We start from the raw sequence: 27,955 nt of genomic DNA on the forward strand, positions 1-27,955 counted from the left end.
AAAATGAATAAACTATTTTTGGTTACCTTGTCCTTTTTTCATGGTTGCATCCAACCATTGCTCTCCCAGTAAGATCCACAGAGATTTCTCCCTCTTCTTCTTCCCCCTCCTTCCCCAATATTTTCCCCTCCCTCCCTCCCTCCCCAATATTCCCCCTCCCTCCCTCCCTCCCCAATATTCCCCCTCCCTCCCCAATATTCCCCCTCCCTCGCTCCCCAATATTTCCCCCTCGCTCCCCAATATTTCCGCCCTCCCTCCCCAATATTTCCGCCCTCCCTCCCTCCCCAATATTTCCGCCCTCCCTCCCTCCCCAATATTTCCGCCCTCCCTCCCTCCCAATATTTCCGCCCTCCCTCCCCAATATTTCCGCCCTCTGCCCCAATATTTCCCTCCCTCCCTCCCCCAATATTTCCCTCCCTCCCTCCCCAATATTTCCCTCCCTCCCTCCCCCCCCAATATTTCCCTCCCTCCCCAATATTTCCGCCTCCCTCCCCAAATGTGATTGGGGAGGGGGGATATGGGGACAGGATGGGTGAATGTGATTCGGGAGTGGGGGATATGGGGACAGGATGGGTGAATGTGATTGGGGAGGAGGGATATGGGGACAGGATGGGTGAATGTGATTGGGGAGGAGGGATATGGGGACAGGATGGGTAAATGTGATTGGGGAGGAGGGATATGGGGACAGGATGGGTAAATGTGATTGGGGAGGGGGGATATGGGGACAGGACGGGTAAATGTGATTGGGGAGGGGGGATATGGGGACAGGACGGGTAAATGTGATTGGGGAGAGGGATATGGGGACAGGACGGGTAAATGTGATTGGGGGAGAGGGGATATGGGGACAGGACGGGGTGAATGTGATTGGGGAGAGGGGATATGGGGACAGGACGGGTAAATGTGATTGGGGAGGGGGGGATATGGGGACAGGATGGGTAAATGTGATCGGGGAGGGGGGATATGGGGACAGGACGGGTAAATGTGATCAGGGAGGGGGGGATATGGGGACAGGACGGGGTAAATGAGATTGGGGAGGGAGGGATATGGGGACAGGACGGGGTAAATGTGATTGGGGAGGGGGGGATATGGGGACAGGACGGGTAAATGAGATTGGGGAGGGGGGATATGGGGACAGGACGGGGTAAATGTGATTGGGAGGGGGGATATGGGGACAGGACGGTAAATGTGATTGGGAATGGAGGGATATGGGGACAGGAGACGGGTAAATGTGATTGGGGAGGGGGGATATGGGGACAGGACGGGTAAATGTGATTGGGAAGGGAGGGATATGGGGATACAGGACGGGTGAATCTGATCGGGGAGGGGGATATGGGGACAGGACGGGTAAATGTGATTGGGGAGGGAGGGATATGGGGACAGGACGGGTAAATGTGATTGGGGAGGGGGGATATGGGGACAGGACGGGTAAATGTGATTGGGAAGGGAGGGATATGGGGACAGGACGGGTGAATCTGATCGGGGAGGGGGATATGGGGACAGGACGGGTAAATGTGATTGGGGAGGGAGGGATATGGGGACAGGACGGGTAATGTGATTGGGGAGGGAGGGATATGGGGACAGGACGGGTAAATGTGATTGGGGAGGGAGGGATATGGGGACAGGACGGGTAAATGTGATCGGGAGGGGGGGATATGGGGACAGGACGGGTAAATGTGATCGGGGAGGGTTGGCGGGGCAGAACCGGTGGCTGGGAAGCCGGGTTGGGGGGAGGTGTTGCCAACTCTTGGAGCGATTCCTGGAGGTTTCATCACATGACCTCCCGCTGGCCCCCACCCCCCACGCTCCCGCCATTGGCCGCCCAGCCTGGCCTTCCTGTCCAATGGGAACGTGAGCAGACTCTCCGTCGCCCGATTGGATGATGCGTGACTGTCCGCTGTTTTCAAGACCAATAAACATGAGTGTGGTCAGGCGGATTGTCCCCACCCCGGCCCCTTGGTGGCCCCTCCCCCTTGACGGCCACGCCCCCTTAAGGGCCCCTCCCCTTGACGGCTCCTCCTCGACGGCCCCGCCCCCTTGACGGCTCCTCCTCGACGGCCCCGCCCCCTTGGCTCCTCCTCCTCGACGGCCCCGCCCCCTTGACGGCTCCTCCTCGACGGCCCCGCCCCATTGACGGCTCCTCCTCCTCGACGGCCCCGCCCCCTTGACGGCTCCTCCTCCTCCTCGACGGCCCCGCCCCCTTGACGGCTCCTCCTCCACGACGGCCCCGCCCCCTTGACGGCTCCTCCTCCTCGACGGCCCCGCCCCCTTGACGGCTCCTCCTCCTCGACGGCCCCGCCCCCTTGACGGCTCCTCCTCCTCGACGGCCACGCCCCCTTGACGGCTCCTCCTCCTCGACGGCCCCGCCCCCTTGACGGCTCCTCCTCCTCGACGGCCCCGCCCCCTTGACGGCTCCTCCTCGACGGCCCCGCACCCTTGACGGCTCCTCCTCGTCGGCCCCGGCCCCTTGACGGCTCCTCCTCGACGGCCCCGCCCCCTTGACGGCTCCTCCTTGACGGCCCCGCCCCCTTGACTGCTCCTCCTCCTCGACGGCCCCGCCCCCTTGACGGCTCCTCCTCCTCGACGGCCCCGCCCCCCACTGACGGGCCCTGGAGATTCATCTTTAATCCGACACCCCCCACCTTCCCCCGACCGCACAGCGGCCGGTGGGGGACACACCGGGGGTGAGATTCAAAGATAATTAAATCCCCCCGCCCGCGGCTCCCGGCACGGTGAAGCAATCGTGGGCTCAGGCTTATAGCAGGAGCAGGCCGCACGACGTCACTTCCTGGATACCGAGGGGTGGGGGTGAAAGGTCAGCGCTGAGGTGGAACGGAAGTCGATTCGATTCGAAGCGCCAGCGCCTCTGAGGTGAGTGCGTGAGAGGGGTGAGGGGTTTACCGGGGGGGAGAGCAGGGGGTGAGGGGTTTACCGGGGGGGAGAGCAGGAGGTGAGGGGTTTACCGGGGGGGAGAGCAGGGGGTGAGGGGTTTACCGGGGGGGGAGAGCAGGGCGTGAGGGGTTTACCGGGGGGGGGAGAGCAGGGGGTGAGGGGTTTACCGGGGGGGGAGAGCAGGGGCTGAGGGGTTTACCGGGGGGGAGAGCAGGGGGGGTGAGGGGTTTACCGGGGAGGGAGAGCAGGGGGTGGTGAGGGGTTTACCGGGGGGAAGAGCAGGGGTGGGTGAGGGGTTTACCGGGGGGGGAGAGCAGGGGCTGAGGGGTTTACCGGGGAGGGAGAGCAGGGGGTGGTGAGGGGTTTACCGGGGAGGGAGAGCAGGGGGGGGGTGAGGGGTTTACCGGGGAGGGAGAGCAGGGGGGGGGGGGTGAGGGGTTTACCGGGGAGGGAGAGCAGGGGGGGGGGGTGAGGGGTTTACCGGGGAGGGAGAGCAGGGGGGGGGTGAGGGGTTTACCGGGGAGGGAGAGCAGGGGGGGGGGGGTGAGGGGTTTACCGGGGAGGGAGAGCAGGGGGGGGGGTGAGGGGTTTACCGGGGAGGGAGAGCAGGGGGGGGGGTGAGGGGTTTACCGGGGAGGGAGAGCAGGGGAGGGGGTGAGGGGTTTACCGGGGAGGGAGAGCAGGGGAGGGGTGAGGGGTTTACCGGGGAGGGAGAGCAGGGGGGGGGTGAGGGGTTTACCGGGGGGGAAGAGCAGGGGTGGGTGAGGGGTTTACCGGGGGGGAAGAGAGCAGGGGGGGGGGGGGTTTACCCTGGGGAGTGAGCAGGAGGTGAGGGGTTTACCGGGGGGGAGAGCAGGGGTTGAGGGGTTTACCGGGGGGGAGAGCAGGGGGGGAGGGGTTTACCGGGGGGGAGAGGGGTTTACCCTGGGGAGAGCAGGGGGGGGGTGAGGGGTTTACCGGGGAGGGAGAGCAGGGGGGGGGGGTGAGGGGTTTACCGGGGAGGGAGAGCAGGGGGGGGGGGTGAGGGGTTTACCGGGGAGGGAGAGCAGGGGGGGGGGGTGAGGGGTTTACCGGGGAGGGAGAGCAGGGGGGGGGGGTGAGGGGTTTACCGGGGAGGGAGAGCAGGGGAGGGGGTGAGGGGTTTACCGGGGAGGGAGAGCAGGGGAGGGGTGAGGGGTTTACCGGGGGGAAGAGCAGGGGTGGGTGAGGGGTTTACCGGGGGGGAAGAGAGCAGGGGGGGGGGGGTTTACCCTGGGGAGTGAGCAGGAGGTGAGGGGTTTACCGGGGGGGAGAGCAGGGGGTGAGGGGTTTACCGGGGGGGAGAGCAGGGGGGGAGGGGTTTACCGGGGGGGAGAGGGGTTTACCCTGGGGAGAGCAGGGGGGGGTGAGGGGTTTACCGGGGAGGGAGAGCAGGGGGGGGGGGTGAGGGGTTTACCGGGGAGGGAGAGCAGGGGGGGGGGGGTGAGGGGTTTACCGGGGAGGGAGAGCAGGGGGGGGGGGGTGAGGGGTTTACCGGGGAGGGAGAGCAGGGGAGGGGGTGAGGGGTTTACCGGGGAGGGAGAGCAGGGGAGGGGTGAGGGGTTTACCGGGGGGAAGAGCAGGGGTGGGTGAGGGGTTTACCGGGGGGGAAGAGAGCAGGGGGGGGGGGGTTTACCCTGGGGAGTGAGCAGGAGGTGAGGGGTTTACCGGGGGGGAGAGCAGGGGGTGAGGGGTTTACCGGGGGGGAGAGCAGGGGGGGAGGGGTTTACCGGGGGGGAGAGGGGTTTACCCTGGGGAGAGCAGGGGGGGTGAGGGGTTTACCGGGGAGGGAGAGCAGGGGGGGGGGTGAGGGGTTTACCGGGGAGGGGAGAGCAGGGGGGGGGTGAGGGGTTTACCGGGGAGGGAGAGCAGGGGGGGGTGAGGGTTTTACCGGGGAGGGAGAGCAGGGGGGGGTGAGGGGTTTACCGGGGAGGGAGAGCAGGGGGTGGTGAGGGGTTTACCGGGGAGGGAGAGCAGGGGGGGGTGAGGGGTTTACCGGGGAGGGAGAGCAGGGGGGGGTGAGGGGTTTACCGGGGAGGGAGAGCAGGGGGGGGTGAGGGGTTTACCGGGGAGGGAGAGCAGGGGTGGGTGAGGGGTTTACCGGGGGGGAAGAGAGCAGGGGGGGGTGAGGGGTTTACCGGGGAGGGAGAGCAGGGGTGGGTGAGGGGTTTACCGGGGAGGGAGAGCAGGGGTGGGTGAGGGGTTTACCGGGGGGGAAGAGAGCGGGGGGGGGAGGGGTTTACCGGGGGGGAAGAGAGCGGGGGGGGGAGGGGTTTACCCTGGGGAGAGAGCAGGAGGTGAGGGGTTTACCGGGGGGAGAGCAGGGGGGGAGGGGTTTACCGGGGAGGGAGAGCGGTTTACCGGGGGGGAAGAGAGCGGGGGGCGGGGGGAGGGGTTTACCCTGGGGAGAGAGCAGGTGGTGAGCGGTTTACCGGGGGGGGGGGGGAGAAGAGCAGGGGGTGAGGGGTTTACCGGGGGGGGAGAGAAGAGCAGGGGGTGAGGGGTTTACCGGGGGGGGGAGAGAAGAGCAGGGGGTGAGGGGTTTACCGGGGGGGGGAGAGAAGAGCAGGGGGTGAGGGGTTTACCGGGGGGGGGAGAGCAGGGGGTGAGGGGTTTACCGGGGGGGGGAGAGCAGGGGGTGAGGGGTTTACCGGGGGGGGGGGGAGAGCAGGGGGTGAGGGGTTTACCGGGGGGGGGTGAGAGCAGGGGGTGAGGGGTTCACCGGGGGGGGGAGAGCAGGGGGTGAGGGGTTTACCGGGGGGGGGGGGGGGGGAGAGCAGGGGGTGAGGGGTTTACCGGGGGGGGTGAGAGCAGGGGGTGAGGGGTTCACCGGGGGGGGGAGAGCAGGGGGTGAGGGGTTTACCGGGGGGGGTGAGAGCAGGGGGTGAGGGGTTCACCGGGGGGGGGGAGAGCAGGGGGTGAGGGGTTTACCGGGGAGGGAGAGCAGGGGGGGGGGTGAGGGGTTTACCGGGGGGGTGAGGGGTTTACCGGGGAGGGAGAGCAGGGGGGGGGGGGTGAGGGGTTTACCGGGGGGGAGAGAGCAGGGGGGGTGTGGGGTTTACCGGGGAGGGAGAGCAGGGGGGGTGAGGGGTTTACCGGGGGGTGAGGGGTTTACCGGGGAGGAGAGCAGGGGGGCGTGAGGGGTTTACCGGGGAGGGAGAGCAGGGGGGGTGAGGGGTTTACCGGGGGGTGAGGGGTTTACCGGGGGGTGAGGGGTTTACCGGGGGGTGAGGGGTTTACCGGGGGGTGAGGGGTTTACCGGGGGGTGAGGGGTTTACCGGGGGGTGAGGGGTTTACCGGGGGGTGAGGGGTTTACCGGGGGGTGAGGGGTTTACCGGGGGGTGAGGGGTTTACCGGGAGGGTGAGGGGTTTACCGGGGAGGGAGAGCAGGGGGGGGTGAGGGGTTTACCGGGGAGGGAGAGCAGGGGGGGTGAGGGGTTTACCGGGAGGGTGAGGGGTTTACCGGGGAGGGAGAGCAGGGGGGGTGAGGGGTTTACCGGGAGGGTGAGGGGTTTACCGGGGAGGGAGAGCAGGGGGGGTGAGGGGTTTACCGGGGGGAGAGCAGGGGGCTGGGGAGGGTTTTACCCTGGGGGGGAGAGCAGGGGCGGGGGAGGGGTTTACCCTGGGGGGGGGGGTGAGGGGTTTACCCTGGGGGGAGAGCAGGGGGGGGAGGGGTTTACCCTGGGGGGAGAGCAGGGGCGGGGGAGGGGTTTACCCTGGGGGGGGGGGGAGTGAGTGGTTTACCCTGGGGGGAGAGCAGGGGGGGGGGGGAGGGGGTTTTACTGGGGGGGAGACCAGGGGGGGAGGGGTTTACCAGGGGGGGTGGGAGAGGGCGGGGCGGGGGTTTGAGGGGTTGTAGCAGCGGGGGAGGGGTTTACCAGGGAGGGGGTGAAGAGGGTGGGGCAGGGGCTTGAGGGGTATTACTGGGGTGGGGGGGGGAGAGGGCGGGGCGGGGGGTTGAGGGGTTTTACCGGGGGGGAGGTGGCGGGTTAAGAGGGCGGAGGGTGGGCAGTGGGGTTTGGGGGTGCGGAGTGGGGTTTGCTGGGGTAAGAGGGGGTGGTGGGGAGATTGGGAGGTGGGGAGCAGCACTGATCTCTGAAGGGGAATTGAATATGGAGTGTGTATCGACACCATAACCACTGCACAGCTGTGAACACCCCCTTTGGGCTGCTAACTGGCCCGAGGACAGTGAGGGGGGATCGCTGGGAGTGTGAACCCCAGATAACGGGCTCGAATCCACAGTCCTCTGACTCCGCAGTGAGCCAAGCTGTCGCCTGAAAGCAGCTCTGGTTACGGCATCGAGATAAGGCGAGCTGGCTTTCCAGCAACAGAAGAAGTCACTTGGCCACCAGACTTTCCTCGGCTTGAATGCCAGGGGCCCGTCTCCTGTCCCTGCCCCAGCCCATCTGCTGTCCCTGCCCCAGCCCATCTGCTGCTGAAACCCTCGACCGTGCTTTTGTTGCTTCCAGACTCCGTTATTCCAACGCTCTCCCAGCCGGCCGGCCGGCCTGCCTCCGCAAACTTGAGCTCATCCGAAACTTCAGCCTCCCCGCTGTATCCTAACTCGCATCAAGTCCCGTTCACCCCCGCCCCGTGCTCGCTGACCTGCATTGGCTCCCGGTCCGGCAAAGCCTCGAATTTAAAATTCACATCCTCCTGTTCAAGTCCCCTCCATGGCCCTCGCCCCCCCCCCATCTCTGTAACCTCCTCCAGCCCCTACGACCCTCCGAGATCTCTGCGCTCCTCCAATTCCGGCCTCTTGTCCATCCCCCGATTCCCATCGCTCCGCCATTGGCGGCCGTGCCTTCAGCCGCCTCGGCTCTAAGCTCTGGAATTCCCTCCCTAAACCTCTCCGCCTCTCTCTCTCTCCTCCTTTAAGACGCTCCTTAAAACCTCCCTCTTTGACCGAGCTTTTGGTCACCTGTCCTAATATCTCCTTACGGGGCTCGGTGTCAAATTTTGTCTGATTTATGCTCCTGTGAGGCGCCTTGGGATGTTTTGCTATATTAAAGGCGCTGGGTAAATGCAAGTTGATGCCCAAACCAATGTCCCTCGAGCCCTGGCATCTAAGTTTCTATCAGACTCATGTGGCCCACTAACCTTCTGTCTGAAACCATGGTAACCAGTCCTTATCAATCATCACCTGACTTGTTAAACTCTTTTGACCACAACGGGCCAGCTTCCAGCGTCATGTTGTAAACTAGAACCGACTGGCTTCAACGAGTCTGCTCGCTGACCTACATTGGCTCCCAGTTCCAGCAACGCTGCTTTTAAAATTCTCATCCTTGTGTTCAAATCCCTCCGTTGCCTCGCCCGCCACTATCTCTGTATCCTCCTACAATCCTCTGAGAACTCTGCATTCCTCCAACTCTGGCCTCTTGTACATCCCCCGCCCCGCCATTGGCGGCCGTGCCTTCAGCCGCCTGGGCCCTAAGCTCTGGAATTCCCTCCCTAAACCTCTCCGCCTCTCTCTCTCCCTCCTCCTTTTTAAGACGCTCCTTAAAACCGATCTCTTTGACCGAGCTTTTGGTCACCTGTCCTAATATCTCTTTTGTGGTTCAGTGTTAAATTCTGTCTGATTTACGTTCCTGTGAGGCGCCTTGGGATGTTTTGCTATATTAAAGGCACTGGATAAATGCAAGTTGTTGATTAAACCAGGTGCAAGACAGCGGTGAAATGTGAAAGAGGAGATATGCAGAAAACTGCCATCTTAACGCAGTGATCTGGGGAAGTGAAGGCCAAGTGCAGTCTGCAGGTGAAGTGGGGTTCGAGACCGGGGGGATAATTAGATCAGCGAATGCAAAAGTAATTCAGCCCCCATTTCATACATTCTACCCATTTATATCCCACTTCAAGCTCCCTCGACACTGTCCCCATCAAACACTCCCAGGGCAGGTACAGGGTTAGATACAGAGTAAAGCTCCCTCTACACTGTCCCATCAAACACTCCCAGGGCAGGTACAGGGTTAGATACAGAGTAAAGCTCCCTCTACACTGTCCCATCAAACACTCCCAGGACAGGTACAGGGTTAGATACAGAGTAAAGCTCCCTCTACACTGTCCCATCAAACACTCCCAGGACAGGTACAGGGTTAGATACAGAGTAAAGCTCCCTCTACACTGGCCCATCAAACACTCCCAGGGCAGGTACAGGGTTAGATACAGAGTAAAGCTCCCTCTACACTGTCCCGTCAAACACTCCCAGGGCAGGTACAGGGTTAGATACAGAGTAAAGCTCCCTCTACACTGGCCCATCAAACACTCCCAGGGCAGGTACAGGGTTAGATACAGAGTAAAGCTCCCTCTACACTGTCCCGTCAAACACTCCCAGGGCAGGTACAGGGTTAGATACAGAGTAAAGCTCCCTCTACACTGTCCCATCAAACACTCCCAGAGCAGGTACAGGGTTAGATACAGAGTAAAGCTCCCTCTACACTGTCCCATCAAACACTCCCAGAGCAGGTACAGGGTTAGATACAGAGTAAAGCTCCCTCCACACTGTACCGTCAACGAACCTCATGCCTCCAACCTCGACGAGTGCCTGTACTGCACCCATTTTGCAAGTTCTGTACCGTGGGCTGGGACAGGATTGATGAGGAGGGAGAGCGATATCGTGGAGGGGAGGCTTCTGACGTGGATTTCTTTCCCTCCCGCAGATTGGCAGATACCGGCTTCACCATGAGTCTACAATGGACGGCGGTCGCAGGCTTCCTATACGGAGAGGTGTTTGCTTTGTTACTGATGTGCATTCCCTTCATATCAGCGAAACAGTGAGTCTCACCTTATTTACTCCCTTTATTTATTTTTTAATAACTCTCTCGTTAGGAAATGAATGTTGTATCTTATGTCGAGTCACACTGATTGTACAGCACAGGAACGGGCCATTCGGCCCAACTGGTCCACACGAGCCTCCTCCATCTCACCCTCTCCTTCTGTTCCTTCCTCCCTCATGTGTTTATCGAGCTTCCCCTTAAATCCATCGATTCTATTCCCCTCGACCACTCCATGTGGGAGCGAGTTCCACATTCTCACCGCTCTCTGGGTAAAGAAGTTTCTCCTCAATTCCCCGATTGGATTTATTAGTGACTCTCTTATATTGATGGCCCCCTCGTTCTGGTCTCCCCCACAAGTGGAAACATCATCTCTACGTCCACCCTATCGAAACCCCTTCATCATTTTAAAGACCTCTATCAGGTCACCCCTCAGCCTTCTCTTTTCTAGAGAAAAGAGTCCCAGCCTGTTCAGTCATTCCCGATAGTTATAACCTCTCAGTTCTGGGATCATCCTTGTAAATTTTTTTTTTGCACTGTCTCCAGTGCCTCTATAAGAACATAAGAAATTGGAGCAGGAGTAGGCCAATCGGCCCCTCGAGCCTGCTCCGCCATTCAATAAGATCATGGCTGATCTGATCCCAACCACAAATCTAAAGAACACAAGAAGTAGGAGCAGGACCCGGCCACTCAGCCCCTGGGCCCTCTCCGCCACCCACAGGGCCTTGACCGATCCGAACTCAGCTTCATGTCCAATTTCCTGCCCGCTCCCCCTATCCTTTTTATAATATTCACAGAACTGTGCCCAGTATTCCAAGTACTGTATGTAAGTTATTCACAAGATAATCCAGTTCAAAGGCATTTATTGGCTTTCATGGGATTAAACATACAATGTTAACCAATAATTACACACATAGTGATAATCGTTAGTCCCAATAATTACACAGTGATAATCGTTAGTCCCAAAAATTACACACGTACAGTGATAATCGTTAGTCCCAATAATTACACACGTACAGTGATAATCGTTAGTCCCAATAATTACACACGTACAATGATAGTCGTTAGTCCCAATAATTACACACGTACAGTGATAATCGTTAGTCCCAATAATTACACACGTACAATGATAGTCGTTAGTCCCAATAATTACACACGTACAGTGATAATCGTTAGTCCCAATAATTACACACGTACAGTGATAGTCGTTAGTCCCAATAATTACACACGTACAGTGATAGTCGTTAGTCCCAATAATTACACACGTACAGTGATAGTCGTTAGTCCCAATAATTACACACGTACAGTGATAATCGTTAGTCCCAATAATTACACACGTACAGTGATAATCGTTAGTCCCAATAATTACACACGTACAGTGATAGTCGTTAGTCCCAATAATTACACACGTACAGTGATAGTCGTTAGTCCCAATAATTACACACGTACAGTGATAGTCGTTAGTCCCAATAATTACACACGTACAGTGATAGTCGTTAGTCCCAATAATTACACACGTACAGTGATAGTCGTTAGTCCCAATAATTACACACGTACAGTGATAGTCGTTAGTCCCAATAATTACACACGTACAGTGATAGTCGTTAGTCCCAATAATTACACACGTACAGTGATAGTCGTTAGTCCCAATAATTACACACGTACAGTGATAATCGTTAGTCCCAATAATTACACACGTACAGTGATAGTCGTTAGTCCCAATAATTACACACGTACAGTGATAATCGTTAGTCCCAATAATTACACACGTACAGTGATAGTCGTTAGTCCCAATAATTACACACGTACAGTGATAGTCGTTAGTCCCAATAATTACACACGTACAGTGATAATCGTTAGTCCCAATAATTACACACGTACAGTGATAGTCGTTAGTCCCAATAATTACACACGTACAGTGATAGTCGTTAGTCCCAATAATTACACACGTACAGTGATAGTCGTTAGTCCCAATAATTACACACGTACAGTGATAGTCGTTATTACAAAAATTTGTCGTCTCTGCCGGATTTCTTTCAACAACAACCTGCATTTATCCAGTGCCTTTAACGTAGTAAAACATCCCAAGGCGCTTCACAGGAACGTAAATTAGACAAAATTTGACACCGAGCCCCATAAGGAGATATTAGGACAGGTGACCAAAAGCTCGGTCAAAGAGGGAGGTTTTAAGGAGCGTCTTAAAGGAGGAGAGAGAGTCGGAGAGGTTTAGGGAGGGAATTCCAGAGCTTAGGGCCCAGGCGGCTGAAGGCACGGCCGCCAATGGCGGAGCGATGGGAATCGGGGGATGGACAAGAGGCCAGAATTGGAGGGGCGCAGAGATCTGGGAGGGTCGTAGGGGCTGGAGGAGGTTATAGAGATGGGGAGGGGGGTGAGGGCCACGGAGGGATTTGAAAACAAGGATGAGCTTTTTAAAATGGAGGTGTTGCCAGTGTGGGTCAGCGAGCACAGAGGGTGATGGGTGAACGGGACTCGGTGCGAGTTAGGATACGGGCAGCAGAGTTTTGGATGAGCTCAAGTTTACGGAGGGTGGAAGGTGGGAGACTGGCCAGGAGAGCGTGGGAATAGTGGAGTCTGGAGGTAACAAAGGCACGGACGAGGGTTTCAGCAGCAGATGAGCTGAGGCAGGAGCGGAGACGGGGGATGTTACGGAGGTGGAAGTAGGCGGTCTTGGTGATGGAGAGGAGATGGGGTCAGCAGCTAATCTCAGGCTGGAAGCTTTGATCAGCATCGACTGTACCCCCCACAGGAGACTTACTTCACAGGCAAAAGCTACAAGTTAAGAATTAACCGTTTTTGCAGGCGGACTATTCGACAGCAGGGGCCGTCGCGGCTGACGTCCGCAGCCGCTGGGTGGTGGGCGGGATCCGCAGTTGGTTTTATTTTTCCCTTCTTCCAACGGGTCTCCTCTTGACCGGAGTCATGTAGAATCTCACACGGACGTGGGCTGTCCGGTGCAACTGACCGCGTGTTGTAGGTGTTTACCCGTATTCCTAATCCCACGGGCCCGCCCTGTTCACATATCCCTTGATTTCCCCCTTTTTTCTTTCGACCCGCTATAGAATCTTGCAGCACAGAAGGAGGCCATTCGGCCCGTCGTGCCTGTGCCATCTCTTTGAAAGAGCTGTCCAATTAGTCCCCCACTCCCCCCTGCACTTTTCCCCCGTAGCCCCGCAAATCTTTCCACTTCCAAGTATTTATCGAATTCCCTTTTGAAAGTTACTATCGAATCTGCTTCCACCGCCCGTCCAGGCAGCACGTTCCAGATCGTAACTGCTGTCTAATCTATTCCTAAGTGCTGACACGGTCCCCTAATCCAGGCCCGACACTCCCCCGGCGGCAGTACTGAGGGAGTGCTGCACTGTCGGAGGTGCCGTCTGTCGGATGAGACGTTAAACCGAGGCCCCCCGTCTGCCCGCACAGGTGGATGTAAAAGATCCCACAGGCACTGTTTCGTAGAAGCCAGCACGGATTTGTTAAAGGCAAATCGTGGTTAACTAACTTGATTGAGTTTTTTGATGAGGGATCCGAGAGGGTAGATGAGGGCAGTGCGGTTGATGTGATATAAATGGACTTTCAAAAGGTGTTTGATAAAGTGCCACGTAATAGGCTTGTCAGTAAAATTGCAGCCCATGGAATAAAAGGGGGCAGTGGCAGCATGGATACGAAATTGGTTAAGTGACAGGGACCAGAGTAGTGGTGAACGGTTGTTTTTCGGACTGGAGGGAGGTGTACAGTGGTGTTCCCCAGGGGTCGGTGCTGGGACCACTGCTTTTCTTGATATATATTAATGACTTGGACTTGGGTGTACAGGGCACAATTTCAAAATCTGCAGATGACACAAAACGTGGGAATGTAGTGAACAGCGAGGAGGATAGTGACAGACTTCAAGAGGATATAGACACGTGGCAGATGAGATTTAACACAGAGCAGTGCAAAGTGATACATTTTGGCAGGAAGAACGAAGAGAGGCAAAATAAACTAAAGGGTACAATTCTAAAGGGGGTGGAGAGAGATCTGGGGGTGTATGTGCACAAATCGTTGAAGGTGGCAGGACAGGTTGAGAAAGTGGTTAAAAAAGCATACGGGATCCTGGGCTTTATAAATAGAGGCATAGAATACAAAAGCAAGGAAGTCACGACGAACCTTTATAAAACACTGGTTCGACCACAACTGGAGTATTGTGTCCAGTTCTGGGCACCGCACTTTAGGAAAGATGTGAAGGCCTTAGAGAGGGTGCAGAGGAGATTTACTAGAATGATTCCAGGGATGAGGGACTTTAGTTCCGTGGATAGACTGGAGAAGCTGGGATTGTTCTCCTTGGAACAGAGAAGGTTGAGAGGAGATTTGATCGAGGTGCTCAAAATCATGAAGGGTCCAGACAGAGTTGGTATAATCTCCTGGGAGAGGCGGAGAAACCCCAGGGCCAATAAGGGAGTTCCCCTCCGACCCCCCCTCAGGCAATCACACGGACAGAGTGTTATCGAAAAAGACGCTGCCCCAGTCAGGAACCGGGCCAGCTCCCTCCTGAAGGCTGGAGAGTCAGCACCCACCACACCTGCCCTCCAGGCAACGCACTCCAGAGGCTCACTGGGAAACGATGAACCTCCTCTCACCCAGTCTACTCATCTCGGGCAGTTTAAACTCATCTCCCCTGCTTCCCCATCCCCCTCAAATCAGCCCGTGTCTCGGCCAACATTTGCCCATCGTCCGCCGTTTTTAAACCGCAGTTTTAACCGGCCGTTTGCTGTTCGTGGGATCTTGCTGTGCACAAGTCGGGGGCCCCCCCCCCCGGCACCTGCCTGCGCAGGGGGTGACCGCGCATGAAAAGGGAGCTCGTTGGCCGCAAGGCGCCTCAGGGCGTGAAGAGGGCACGAGAAAGTCGCTGGGCAAACGCGTGCTCGCTCGTCTCTCGCTGGGCGGTCGGCAGGAGAACGGCTGCCGCGGGTTCCCCCCAACTGAGATGTTTCCCCCTCGTGTTTGCAGGTGGCAGAGGCTCTTTCGGTCGGGGCTGTTCAACCTGGTGGTCTCGTACGGCAACAAGTTCTTCTTCTTCTTGATAGCTCTGCTCGTCTTCCTGATGTTCGGTGAGTGCGGCCCCGGGCTTTTTGGGGGGACGCGCGGGGTTAACGGGAGGCCGGGGGGTGGGGGGTCCTTTTCCCCTGCTGGCAGTGTGAAATGAATTTTAACGGCTCGATCCAATCCCGAGCTCTGCGTCTACCGTGGGCTAGCAAGAGGGGCGGGGTGGGGTGGGGGAAGGTGACAATTGGCCAGCGACCCCGTGAAAATGGGTGTATTTCTCTGCTGGTGGGGAGGGCAGGGCTCCATTGTGATGCACACCACAGTCGAATAGTCCCCCCTCCCTTCCCCCACACACTTGTGCCTAAAGAAATGGGGAGGGGGGGGTGGTGGGAAGGAGAGTTCTCCCTGGTGTCCTAGGGCCAATATTAATCCCTCAGCCAGCGTCACTGATTTAAAAACCAGATGACCTGATCATTTATCACATTGCTGTTTGTGGGATCTTGCTGTGTGTAAATTTGCTGCCGCGTTCCCCCACATTACAACAGTGACTGCACTTCAAAAAAAAAAGCACGTAATTGGCTGTAAAGTACTTTGGGACGTCCTGAGGTGGTGAAAGGCGCCTTAGAAATGAAAGTTTGGTCGTTTTTTCAGACGCAGTCCGTGAGATTCAGAAGTACAGCGTCCCAGACAAGGTGGATCTTAAGAACAACCCAATTGCGGAGGACCACGTGCACATGAAGCTCTTCCGGGCGCAGAGGAACCTGTACATCGCAGGCTTCGCCCTCCTGCTCTGGTTGTGAGTATCTATACCGCCCTCTGCACTGCAGATCGTTCCCTCCCTGTACTGCTCTCCCGTGGCATCCACGCCTCGTTCTCCCCTCCTCATCGCGTGTCTGGCAGTAACTGTGGCCAATAATAGTCTCAGTATCTGAGTAAATGTCAGTGCTTGTAGTTAGCCATGTTTGCGCAGAGAGGGGAGGGAGCTTTACTCTGTATCTAACCCTGTACCTGCCCTTGGAGTGTTTGACGGGACAGTGCAGAGGGAGCTTTACTCTGTATCTAACCCTGTACCTGCCCTTGGAGTGTTTGACGGGACAGTGCAGAGGGAGCTTTACTCTGTATCTAACCCTGTACCTGCCCTTGGAGTGTTTGACGGGACAGTGTAGAGGGAGCTTTACTCTGTATCTAACCCTGTACCTGCCCTTGGAGTGTTTGATGGGACAGTGTAGAGGGAGCTTTACTCTGTATCTAACCCTGTACCTGCCCTGGGAGTGTTTGATGGGACAGTGTAGAGGGAGCTTTACTCTGCATCTAACCCTGTACCTGCCCTGGGAATGTTTGACGGGACAGTGTAGAGGGAGCTTCACTCTGTATCTAACCCTGTACCTGACCCTGGGAGTGTTTGATGGGACAGTGTAGAGGGAGCTTTACTCTGTATCTAACCCTGTACCTGCCCTGGGAGTGTTTGATGGGACAGTGTAGAGGGAGCTTTACTCTGTATCTAACCCTGTACCTGCCCTGGGAGTGTTTGATGGGACAGTGTAGAGGGAGCTTTACTCTGTATCTAACCCTGTACCTGCCCTGGGAGTGTTTGATGGGGACAGTGTGGAGAATCCTTTTTTAAAAAGAATCACTTGTAATACTCAATTTGCCCACAAGTCGGCAGCAGTGCTCCATTGTTGAACAGCGGGGGCGGACTGTGCCTGGGGAGATGGCTGCGTATTCTGCTTCAACATTTATTACCTGCGCGAGGGTGAAGGCGGCTGTCTCCCGCCCTCATCGCCCCTCTGCTCCGCTGCCCTCGGCCGGAATCCGCTCCGGAACGTCGATCGACAAGAAGGGGGGAGTTCTAAGCCGTGCGGCAAGAGGCGTCCGGTTGCTCTCGGTCAGTCGCAGCAGTGAGCCGGGTCAGCGGCTTGCGTTTTATACACGGCTCCATATCACGTAGTTTAAAAAAAAAAGTCCAGAGGCCCCGCGCAGAGAAAATCGACACCGAGTCAGAGAGGGGGAACGTTAGGGCAGGTGAACTGAAGCTGGGTCAAAAAGGTGGGTTTTAAGGAGGCCGAGCGGTCCCGGGAGGGAATTCCCGCGAGGAATGCCGCCTGTGACGGCCTTGACGAAACCAGTCTTTCAGAAGCTAACTCCCCAGTCGCAGACTGACCAGCTCGGAGGCGATTTTCCGGATTTACTTTGCGTGTCCTGCTGTTACTGCGCCCCTCCCTCACCCGCGCCCCTCCCTCACCCACCCCCCTCGCTGCCCAAACCCCCAGGGACTGGTCCGGTGCGCACAGGCCCGGGCAGCGTACTGGGAGCGCAGACCTGACTCGACTCGGTTCAGCGCGCGCCCACTCTCGCCTCGGAGCGAAGGTCGCGGGCCCTTCAGCTCCCATCTCCGGACGTCCCAAGGCGCCTCGCGGCCGACTAAGTACTTTTCTTTTTTTTTTGTTTTGAAGCGTAGCCGCCCTTGTAATGTAGGGAAACGCGGCAGCCCGTTTGCGCACAGCAAGATCCCACAAGAACAGCAAGTGTGGTCATGACCAGATTATCTGTTTTAGGTGTTGGACGAGGGATGAATCCCAGGACACCAGGGCGAACACTCTTTTCCCCCACCTCCCCCACCCACCCCCCCACCCCCCCCAGGCTCTTCTTCCAATAGTGGGATCTTTTACGTCCACCTGAGAGGGCAGGCCTCGGTTTAACGTCTCCCCCCGAAAGGCGGCACCTCCGACAGTGCAGCGCTCCCTCAGTACCGGCACCTGGATTGTGGGGCTCGCGTCCCTGGGGCCGGGGGCTCGAACCCACGACCTTTAACGTTTTTTTACGACATAGTCCCAAGGCGCTTCACAGAAGCGGTAAACAGGCACGTTCCGTTGACGGGGGTTGGGCGAGAGGAGGCTCGCGTGGTGCGTAAACGCAGGCCTGTCGGGCCGAACGGCCTGTTTCTGTGCTACTCGGAGGGCCCAGCGTCTCCAGGCTTTTCCCTCTTGCCTGGACGCTCACCTCCTCGTGCCTCCTCTCTCCAGGGATCAGATTCCTCATCCTTAATGGGAGCCTTGCCCAGTCCTCGTGACCAGCTAAGAGAAGCTTCCTTGCTCAATGCGTGGTCAAAACAGGAGCTGATTAATTATTTAAAATCGTCCCCCGACCTCCCCCTTAACTTTCTTTCCCGCTCCCCTACATGTGAACCCATGCACGCCAGGGTGTATCTGGGAGCCAGGAGGCAAATTCCAATAACGTGGCTGTAGATTTATATTTTCCCCCCCCTCCCTCTCTTTTGCCCCACAGCTTTACCCCCCCCTCCCTTGTCTATTCTCCCCCTCCCCACTTCAAAGGCACTGTTCCCACCTGGCGCCCAGTCATCGTCTGGTACCTTTTAATCTCCGTGGCTGTTCTCCACGTGCAAGTCTCGGCCAGCAGGCTATTTGACTGCGGGGGGCATCGCAGCAGAGGCCAAGCCTGTTCTCTTCACCCCTTTTGGCCCCCCCCCCCACCCCCCCCCCCCGCCCCAAAACTTATTTTCCAGCAGGAGTCTCTAAATTTGGACCTGAACCCACTACCCTAGTGGGTTATGACTTCATATAAACCCCCCCCCCCCCCCCCCCCCCACGCAGCCGGGAAATGTATCTGGAGCCATGTGTCAGTCCGACCTTTCCAATAATAGGGTCAGGCTACAAGCGGGTAACATGATCCCTTATCCTGCTGACCTGGCCCAGGGCCACAATGCAAGCTCTTCTCCCAGGCTTGTTTGTCTGATGGTGTTTGCCCTGCCCTCTCCTCTCCTCTCCTGAAGGAGCTGACTGACTCTAGCAATGATAAGGACACTAGTGTTCTCTCTCTCTCTCTCTCTCTCTCTCTCTCTCACCCCCCGCACCTCCTTGTGAGCCGAGAACCTAAATTACAGCAGACTGCTCGACCGTGAGTTGCACCACAGCAAAGCTCGCACTCCTGCTCCCGCTCGGGCGCCCGCCCCCCCCTTCTGCGCCCGTGCTCTCTTCCGATCAGGATATCCTGCTCCGAGTCAGAAGGCTGTGGCTTTGAGCCTCCCTCCAGAGACTTGAGCCCCAAAATCCAGGCTGATGCTCCACACGAGCCTACTCCATCTCACCCTATCACCCTATCCTTCTATTCCTTTCTCCCCTCATGTGTTTATCGAGCTTCCCCTTAAATCCATCGATTCTATTCCCCTCGACCACTCCCTGTGGGAGCGAGTTCCACGTTCTCACCGCTCTCTGGGTAAAGGAGTTTCTCCTGAATTCCCCCTATCTCGGCAGCCCCCTGTGCCCACGTATCAAGCGTGGGACTTGCCAACGTCTGTGAAGCTTGTTGTGGGTGTCCCCAGTACTCCGAACCTGATCCAGCTGTGTGATTAACGTACAGCGACATGTTGACATCTCAATGAGTCACGTTTTCGCAGTGCAGCCTCTGCTGAATTAGACGCGACACACAGCAGGCGATCGGCACCAACCAGGTCCCCTGGACAGCTATGAGATAATCGGCGGAGTTAATTTGCTCTTGCATGGTGTTGATTGAGGGAGGAATACAAAGATTGGAAGTTATGCACAGAGCTCTGGTTAGACCCCACCTGGAGACACTGCGTTCAGGTCTGGGCACCGCACCTCAGGAAGGGGCTATTGGCCCTTGGAGGGGCTGCGCCGGAATGATACCGGGCCTAAAAGGGTTAAATTACGAGGGCGGGTTGCACAGACTCTGCTTGGTATTCCCTCGAGTGTAGAAGATTAAGGGGTGATCTAATCGAGGGGTTTAAGATGATTAAAGGATTCGATAGGGTCGATAGAGAGAGAGAAACTATTTCCTCTGGTGGGGGGAGTCCAGAACAAGGGGGCAGAACCTTAAAATTCGAGCCAGGCCGTTCAGGGATGATATCAGGAAGCACTTCCTCACACAAAGGGGAGTGGGAATCTGGAAAACTCTCTTTTCCCCCCCCCCCCCCCCCCCCCCCAAAAAGCCATCGAGACCGGGGGTCAATTGAAAATTTCAAAACAGATCGATGGATTTTTGTTGGGTGAGGGTAACAAGCAATATGGAACCAAGGCAGGTAAGATGGGGTTAAGGTACAGATCAGGCACGACCTAATTGAATGGCGGAACAGGCTCGAGGGGCTGAATGGCCTCCTCCTGTTCCGATATTGGCTGCAGACGGAAAAGCAAGGCCCCGTCTGCCTGTTCGGGCAAATTTTAAACGATCTGTTGGAAAGAGTGGTGGGGGTGAGGGGGGGGGGGGGGGGGAGTTCTCCCCGGTGTCCTGGGGCCGATATTTATCCCTCGACCAACATCGCGAAAGAAAACAGAAGATCTGGTCATTTATCACATCGCTGTTTGTGGGATCTTGCTGTGCGCAAATCGGCTGCCGCGTTTCCCACATTACAACAGTGAGCACACTTCAAAAAAAAAAGTACTTCACTGGCTGTGAAAGGCTTTGGGACGTCCTGAGGGGGTGAAAAGGGGCCGGAGAAATGGGAGTTCTTTCTTTCTTTCTTTCTGTGGTACAACGCACCTGTCCACTGAGGGCTGTCCGTGATTTATTACGGTTCTCAATTAGCCGGCTGTTCTGGTGTTACATTAAACCCGGGGGATTGGCTTTCCCGAGTCACGGGGTTTCCCCCAGGACGCAACGGTCAACGGGCCGCGGCTCAGTGCAGCCCCTCGGCAGTTGTGGGGGGGGGGAGGGGGGGTTTTAACCCCTCGAGGCCGATTCCTTTCTCAGACAGTTAAATGCTGCAGCTGTTCTGAGAGCACTTGAGTTGTCCACTGACAGGAAGCACTTGCATTCCCACTGTGCCTTTCACCACCTCAGGACGTCCCAAAGTGCTTCACGGCAGATGAAGTACTTTTTTTTTGAAGTGCGGTCGCTTGTAATGTAGGAAACGCAGCAGCCAATTTGCGCACAGCAAGATCCCACAAACAGCAAATGAGATAAATGACCAGATCATCAGTTTTTTTTTAGTGATGTTGGTTGAGGGATAAATATCGGCCCCAGGACACCGGGGAGAACTCTATTCTCTTCCCCCACCACCCCCCCCCCCCCCTCCCCCTTACAATAGAGGCCGTGGGATCTTTTACGTCCACCTGAGAGGGCAGAATTCGGTTTAACGTCTCATCCCGAAAGACGGCCCCTCCGACTGCGCAGCGCTCCCTCGGTACCGGCACCGGAGCGGGGAGTGTCGGGGCCTGGATTACGGGGCTCGAGTCTCTGGAGTGAGGTGGGGGGGGCTCGAACCCCCGACCTTCCGTCTCCGAGGCGCGAGCGAGGCCCCGGCTGACGCTGCTAAGAGATGAACCTTTCAGTGTTCTCGCTCGTCTGGTTGGAACGGAGCTTTCCGTGTCGTTCCTTGTCCGTGAATTGGAAGGTGACCCAATGTCTTGAAGTGTTCTGTCCCCCTCTTCCTCGAGCTGACTGTTGCTGGGGGTACAGCTGTGGGCGGGGCGTTTGACCCACGGGGGGGAGGGGGCCGAGCTGAGCCTTGTCCCGTCTCTGCGCCTTCCTCGCTTTCTCCGAAGGGAATCACTGGATAGAGATCAGAAAAACCCCAGGGGCGAGGGGGGTGGGTGAGGGAGCGGAATGAATCAGAAAGGGGCTCCCCGCTCTTGATCACTTTACAGCGCGATCCCCGTGTCTCCTTTTTATACTGGGAAGTGGGTGTGGTGCCCCCCCAGGGTCGAATATCTCGACCCCCCCCCTTGGGCGTGCAGACGTGGGCGCCTGGGTCGAGGTCCCAGTTGTTGGAACAGAGAGAAAGTTGAGAGAGAGAGAGAGAGGGAGGAGAGAATAAAAGTGTGTACCTTTCCTCATTGTGCAGTGTGCTGCGTCGCCTGGTCACCCTAATATCCCAGCAGGCCACGCTGTTGGCCACTAATGAGGCCTTCAAGAAGCAGGCGGAAAGTGCGACGGACGCCGCGAAAAAGTACATGGAGGAGAACGAGAAGCTGCAGAAGGTCGGTGCGCCTCCCCCTACCCCTTATCGTACAGCCGGCCCTCGGTTACCCTACACCTCCTTGTGGGACTGTAGCACGGAACAAGAGTCCGTCCGTTGCGCAGTCTCTGCCCTGGGCCCCACGCTCTGGAATTCCCTCCCTAAACCTCTCCGCCCCTCTCTCTCTCTCCTCCTTTTAAGACGCTCCTTAAAACCTCCCTCTTTGACCGAGCTTTTGGTCACCTGTCCTAATATCTCCTTACGGGGCTCAGTGTCACATTCCGTCTGATTTACGCCCCCTGTGAAGCGCCTTGGGGGGGGGCGTTTTACTGGGTTAAAAGGGGTTATATAAATGCAAGGTGTTGTCTGATGCCCGTCACCCTCACCGGCCGAGAAATTTCTTAAAATGGCGAGCAGCTAGGTACCGTGGAGGGGCGGAGGGATTCGAGGGAGGGGGTCCAAGTGCAGAAATCACTAGAAGCAGGCGGACAGGTACAAAGCCGTAGATGGCACCTTGCTGGAGCGATGCCTTTAACCGCTGAGGTAGCGGGGGAGCTAATCACCCAGTGATTTAGAACCTCTCGGCACAAAAGGAGGCCATTCAGCCCGTCGTGCCTGTGCCGGCTCTTTGAAAAAGTTATTCGATTAGTCCAACTTGCCCTCCCACTCCCCGTAGCCCTGCAAATTTTTTCCTTTTCGAGTATTTCTCCAATTCCCCTTTTGAAAGTTATTGTTTAATCCGCTGCCACCGCCCTTCCAGAATTGATGTGTTTTTTTTTCTGTGTTTGCCCCCACCTCAAAGACACTGAAGGAGTCAGGGATCGAGGTGAAGGGAAGGGGAGACGAGAAAGACGCGGAGAAAGAGAACGCGAGGCTGAAAATGGAGGTCGGGGACCTGAAGGACGAGGTGGAGACGGTGAAGAAATGTGAGTCGGATACCTCGGAACCCCCACCCCGCTCCCTCACTGTCAGCCGTGGCTCAGTGGGTCTCTCTGTCACTCCCTCCCCTCGGAGTCAGAATGTCCTGGGTTCGAGCCCCCCCCCCCCAACTCCAGAGACTCGAGCCCCGTAATCCAGGCTCTGACACTCCCCATCGGTGCCGGTACTGAGGGAGCGCCGCGCTGTCGGAGGGTCGGTACTGAGGGAGCGCCGCACTGTCGGAGGGTCAGTACTGAGGGAGCGCCGCACTGTCGGAGGGTCGGTACTGAGGGAGCGCCGCACTGTCGGAGGGTCGGTACTGAGGGAGCGCCGCACTGTCGGAGGGTCGGTACTGAGGGAGCGCCGCGCTGTCGGAGGGGCGGTACCGAGGGAGCGCCGCACTGTCGGAGGGTCTGTACTGAGGGAGCGCTGCACTGTCGGAGGGTCGGTACTGAGGGAGCGCCGCACTGTCGGAGGGGCGGTACCGAGGGAGCGCCGCACTGTCGGAGGGGCGGTACCGAGGGAGCGCCGCACTGTCGGAGGGGGCGGTACCGAGGGAGCGCCGCACTGTCGGAGGGGCGGTACCGAGGGAGCGCCGCACTGTCGGAGGGACGGTACCGAGGGAGCGCCGCACTGTCGGAGGGGCGGTACCGAGGGAGCGCCGCACTGTCGGAGGGGCGGTACCGAGGGAGCGCCGCACTGTCGGAGGGGCGGTACCGAGGGAGCGCCGCACTGTCGGAGGGGCCGTCTTTCGGGATGAGACGTTAAACCGAGGCCCCCCCCCCGTCTGCCCCCTCAGCTGGGAGTAAAAAATGCCACGGCCGCTATTGGAAGGGGGGGTGGGAGTTCTTCCCGGTGTCCTGGTATCCCTCAACCAACATCATTTTTCTAAAAAAAAAACATAATCTGGTCATTTATCACATCGCTGTTTGTGGGATCTTGCTGTGCGCAAATTGGCTGCCACTTTTCCTACATTACAACAGTGACCACACTTCAAAAAAAAAAGTACTTCATTGGCCGTGAAACACTTTGGGACGTCCTGAGGTGGTGAAAGGGGCCGGAGAAATGGGAGTTTGTTTGTTCTCTTTTCACGCCCGAGACCGCCTGACTCGCGTCACGGCACCCTGCGGGGGGGGGGGGGGGTTGGAGGAGTGTGGCGTTCACCGGCTTATTTGTTGACGGTTTTTTTTTTGCCGATACCTGATTTTTCTCTCTTTTCCCCCCCCCCCCCCCCTCTTCTCAGCGCTCCAGAGGTCGGAGAGCGAGGTACTGGCCATCAAGAAGCAGGCGGAGGGACTGACCAAGGAATACGATCGCCTGCTGGAGGAGCATTCCAGGCTGCAGGTGCGTGACGACCCGAGGCCCTTTGTCGAAACCCGTCCCCTTTGTGGTGACTGCAGTCCCGAACCCCACAGACTCGGGCCACCTTCCCGTACATCCTAGGGCGTCGGCCCGAGGCTCAGTGGGGCCTCGCACTCCCCTCCTGAGTCAGAAGGTCGTGGGTTCGAGCCCCGTAATCCAGGCCCCGACACTCCCTCCGGTGCCGGTACTGAGGGAGCGCCGCAGTGTCTTTCAGGATGAGACGTTAAACCGAGGCCCCCGGCTGCCCTTTCGGGTGGATGTAAAAGCTCCCACGGCCACTATAGGAGGAGGAGGAGGAGGAGGAGGAGGACGAGGACGACCCCGGCGCGCTGGGGCGGACATGGCGCCGACAGCACGGTGGTAACGCACATCAGACGGGCAGGTCATTGCCAGCTGTGGGGGCGTGCTGGGCGCCGATCGGCTGCCGCGTGTCCTACACTACGACAGTGACCGCACCTCGTGTACACAAATGGTACTTCATCGGCCGTGACACGCTTCGGGCCGTCCGGAGGTGGGGCAAGGGGCCGGAGAAATGGGAGTCCCTTTCCTTGGGTCCGTGCTAATGTTATTTAACCCCGGGTTGATGGGGCGGGTGGGATATTGAGTTGGAGTTGCTCCTCCTCGTCACTCATCCAGTAATCCCCCCGCCCCCCCCCCCCCCAATGGTTCTGGGCGACAAGGTGAGGAGGGTAGCGGGTTTGGGACGAGAGCCGTACCGTGGGCAGCGCTGAGCGAGGGAGGCTGGGAACGCGGCGATCGCCCAAACCTTTTCCTGCACCTTTGTCCGGCGCCTTTTAACGCGGTGAAAACATCCCCAAGGCGCTTCACAGGAGGTAGGTTTTAAGGAGGAGAGAGAGAGAGAGAGAGAGGCGGAGAGGTTTAGGGAGGGAATTCCTGAGCTTAGGGCCCAGGCGGCAGAAGGCACGGCCGCCAATGGTGGAGCGATGGGAATCGGGGGATGCGCAGAGATCTCGGAGGGTTGCAGGGGCTGGAGGAGGTTACAGAGATGGGGAAGGGGGGGGGCGAGGGCCATTTAAGAATAGATTGGATAAGTGGCTCTTTCCTCGAGGGGTGACCCGATAGAGGTCTTTAAAATGGTGACGGGGTTCGATAGGGTAGATGTGGAGATGATGTTTGACAGCCCCCTAGTTTTGGGGTCCCCCAAAAGTGGAAACATCTCTTATTTCTCCCTCTTATCCAGCCCCCTCGGTTCTCTCCAAAGTCGGGCCCACTAGAGACATCTCCCTGCCCTGCGAGAGGCACGACAGAAGGATGGGTTGTCTTATTCCCTTGCACCCCCCCCAGGTCCTTGATCCCTCCCACCCCCTCAAACCTCTAACGCAGCTCAGCTCCAGGCTGGGAAACAGCTGAAGAGACTATGGGGAGCCGGCACAGGCACGATGGGCCGAGCGGCCGCCTCCTGTGCTGTATCGTCCTACAAAAAGAGGCAGACTCGCAAGGGGGACACGGCGTTAATCCCTTGTATTTCTTGTTTAAAAATTCATTCTCGGGACGTGGGCTTCGCTGGCAAGGGCCGGCATTTATCGCCCGTCCCCTAGCCGAGAAGGTGGTGGTGAGCCGCCGCCGTGGACCGCTGCAGTCCCGTGCGTTGAATTCTCCCACAGTGACGTCAGGGAAGGGAGTTCCAGGATTTGGACCCAGCGCCGATGAAGGAACGGCCGATCCGTGTCCCAGTCAGGATGGTGTGCGTCACTCCATCAGTATAGATTCGGTCTCCCCTGGCCCGTTATCAGCACTCGCTGATCCGTTTTGGTTGTTTATCTTTTCTGTTCTTTTGCTTCTTTTTCTCCTCTTGGGTCGAGGGATAAATATCGGCCCCCAGGGCACCGGGGAGAACTCCCCCGCTCCCCCCCGCCTGCTCTTCCAATAGCGGCCGTGGGATCGTTTACATCCACCCGAGACCTGCAGACGGGGGGCCTCGGTTTAACGTCTCATCCCGAAAGACGGCCCCTCCGACAGTGCGGCGCTCCCTCAGTACCGGCACCGGCCGGGGAGGGAGGGAGTGTCGGGGCCTGGATTACGGGGCTCGAGTCTCTGGAGTGGGGGCTCGAACCCTCGACCTTCTGACTCGATGAGAGCCACAGTGCAGGGGGGGGGGCGCAAGAAGAGTCTTAAAGGGGGTGATAATTAATCGCAGTACTATAGATTTAACTCACCTTTTCCACTCGAGCGCGTTATAAATAGAACTGTGTATTTGTGTGGGTCATTTTTATATTTAGAGAACAGCATGTGAGGTTAATGGCCATTGGAGGTCCCTTGGGCTGAAGTTGAAACCCAATTTAGGTTGTATTGTCTCCCCTTCCTCCCCGCTCCCTGACGGCTGCCTCCGGTGCCGTGCCGCGGCAGCTTTTTTTAATTTGCCTCCCGCGAAGTTGCGAGCCCCTTGCCGGCGACACGGAAAAGGCTTTCGGCCGCGGTGGGCGGAATTAAAGCACCCGAGGAGCCGCGCGGGCAGGGCGCAGAGATACGCCAGCCCGGTGAGGCGCTGAAATAATCTCAAATCGGGTCTCCGAGAGAAGAGCCTCAGCCTTTCCTGATCGGTTCGAACCTCTTAACCTTCTCGCACCTACTCCCGTGCCTCCACGTCCCCTTGTTTGTAAGGCGGAGACCAGCCCTGTGCGTTTGGAGCAGACTCGCGGTGCCGGTGAGACGCGGCGCGGGTTAGTGCAGTTCGATATGCGACGAGCGCGGGTGTCTGTAAACCCCGGGGGGTGGGGGGGGGGGGGAGTGGAAATCGCAGATGGATTACAACGTTTAACCCGTATTTCTTCTCCCCTTTCCCCCCCCCCCCCCTCCGACAGTCCGAGGTGGATAGTCCAAAACAGAAGAAGGAAGAATAGAGGCCTCCAGGCACCGAGGATTTTGGGGAGGGGGGGGGGGGGGGCGGGGGAAGCTGCGGGTCACGATGTTGCGTCTCGGCTGTAGCTTCGCTGCGATTCACGGCCGACTGAACGGCCGGGGGTTTTTTTTTTTTTGCTTTTTGTTTTTTTGCCGGGGATTTCCGCCCCCGGTCCACCGAGGGTTCCTCGATTTTGTTTCTGTCTTCCCCGCCCCCACAAAATCTCCGCACGCATGTGCAACGCCGTCTCTCCAAACCCGCCTGTCGTTTTGCGCCTGCGGATCTGAGCCCCTTTCTGCCGACGACCCGTCGTTGGCCGCCCCCCCCCCCGTCTAATGTCGGCCTCGGGCCCGGCACATGTCTGACGCTGCGCCGTGGAGCTGCCGTCGGACAGTGCCGTCTTTACTTTCACGGGGAGGTGGGGGGGGGGCCGGCGATTATTTTGCAACTGGCGCAGTCGCCGCCGGAATCCCACGGCACTCGACTCGAGCGGGATGAGTTTGTGACGGAGGAGAGGGAGCGGAGATCGTCCCGTAGGCCGCCTTGTGCGTTCCCCAAGCTTTCTAACTCCTCGCAAATAGCCTCCTTCCTTCCTCCCTCTCCCTCCCCCCTCCCTCCCGAAATGGCCTGCCTCGCGCCCCCGAGAGCTCGGACGACTCCTTGCCTCGGATGCCAGACGGGGGGTATTCGTGCGCGATCGCCGGTGGTGGGGCGGAGAGGGGTGCAGCGCGCGCGTGTGCGTGTGTGTTTTTTGTTGTAATGTACAGGTTTTGTGCAAGAGGCATTGTCGTTTCTGAACCCCTCCCATGATTTCGGTTAAAATGCTTCTTTTAACGCCCCTGCTGCAATAACGTTCCACCTTCGCTTGTCTTCTTTTTTTTGTAATTAAACGAGTATTGGATCGAAGAGTTTACCTGACTGTGTTGCAAAAGAAAAATATTAAATGTTTTTTTTTGACCCCCCCTGATTCTGCTGCCTGTGGAGATTTGTAGTTTTTTTTTCTTTGTAGACTTGGGCCAAGTGTCTTATTCGAAGGAACTCTCATTTCCACTGTGCCTTTCACCGCCTCAGGACGTCCCAAAGCGTTTCGCAGCCAATGAAGTAGTTTTTTTAAAAAGTGTGGTCACTTGTTGGAAACGCAGCAGCCAATTTGCGCACAGCAAGATC

The 27,955-nt window shown here is 57.7% G+C and overlaps 1 protein-coding gene across 2 annotated transcripts; it reads left to right on the forward strand.

Moving 5' to 3' along the window:
- Positions 1 to 2,593: 2,593 nt before the first annotated feature.
- Positions 2,594 to 27,755, forward strand: bcap31 (B cell receptor associated protein 31). Of its 2 annotated transcripts, none has more exons than XM_067976223.1 (8): positions 2,594 to 2,868; positions 9,564 to 9,677; positions 14,682 to 14,782; positions 15,369 to 15,513; positions 21,535 to 21,670; positions 22,451 to 22,574; positions 23,810 to 23,910; positions 26,751 to 27,755. In XM_067976223.1, the coding sequence occupies exons 2-8, from the start codon at positions 9,586 to 9,588 to the stop codon at positions 26,787 to 26,789; spliced, it is 738 nt and encodes a 245-aa protein (XP_067832324.1). In that variant the 5' UTR covers positions 2,594 to 2,868; positions 9,564 to 9,585; the 3' UTR covers positions 26,790 to 27,755. The 2 variants fall into 2 exon arrangements, with proteins under 2 accessions (XP_067832324.1, XP_067832325.1); XM_067976224.1 differs by lacking the exon at positions 2,594 to 2,868 and adding an exon at positions 8,550 to 8,662.
- Positions 27,756 to 27,955: the final 200 nt, after the last annotated feature.

Source organism: Heptranchias perlo, chromosome 45, assembly GCF_035084215.1.
Source record: "Heptranchias perlo isolate sHepPer1 chromosome 45, sHepPer1.hap1, whole genome shotgun sequence".
NCBI lineage: Eukaryota > Metazoa > Chordata > Chondrichthyes > Hexanchiformes > Hexanchidae > Heptranchias > Heptranchias perlo.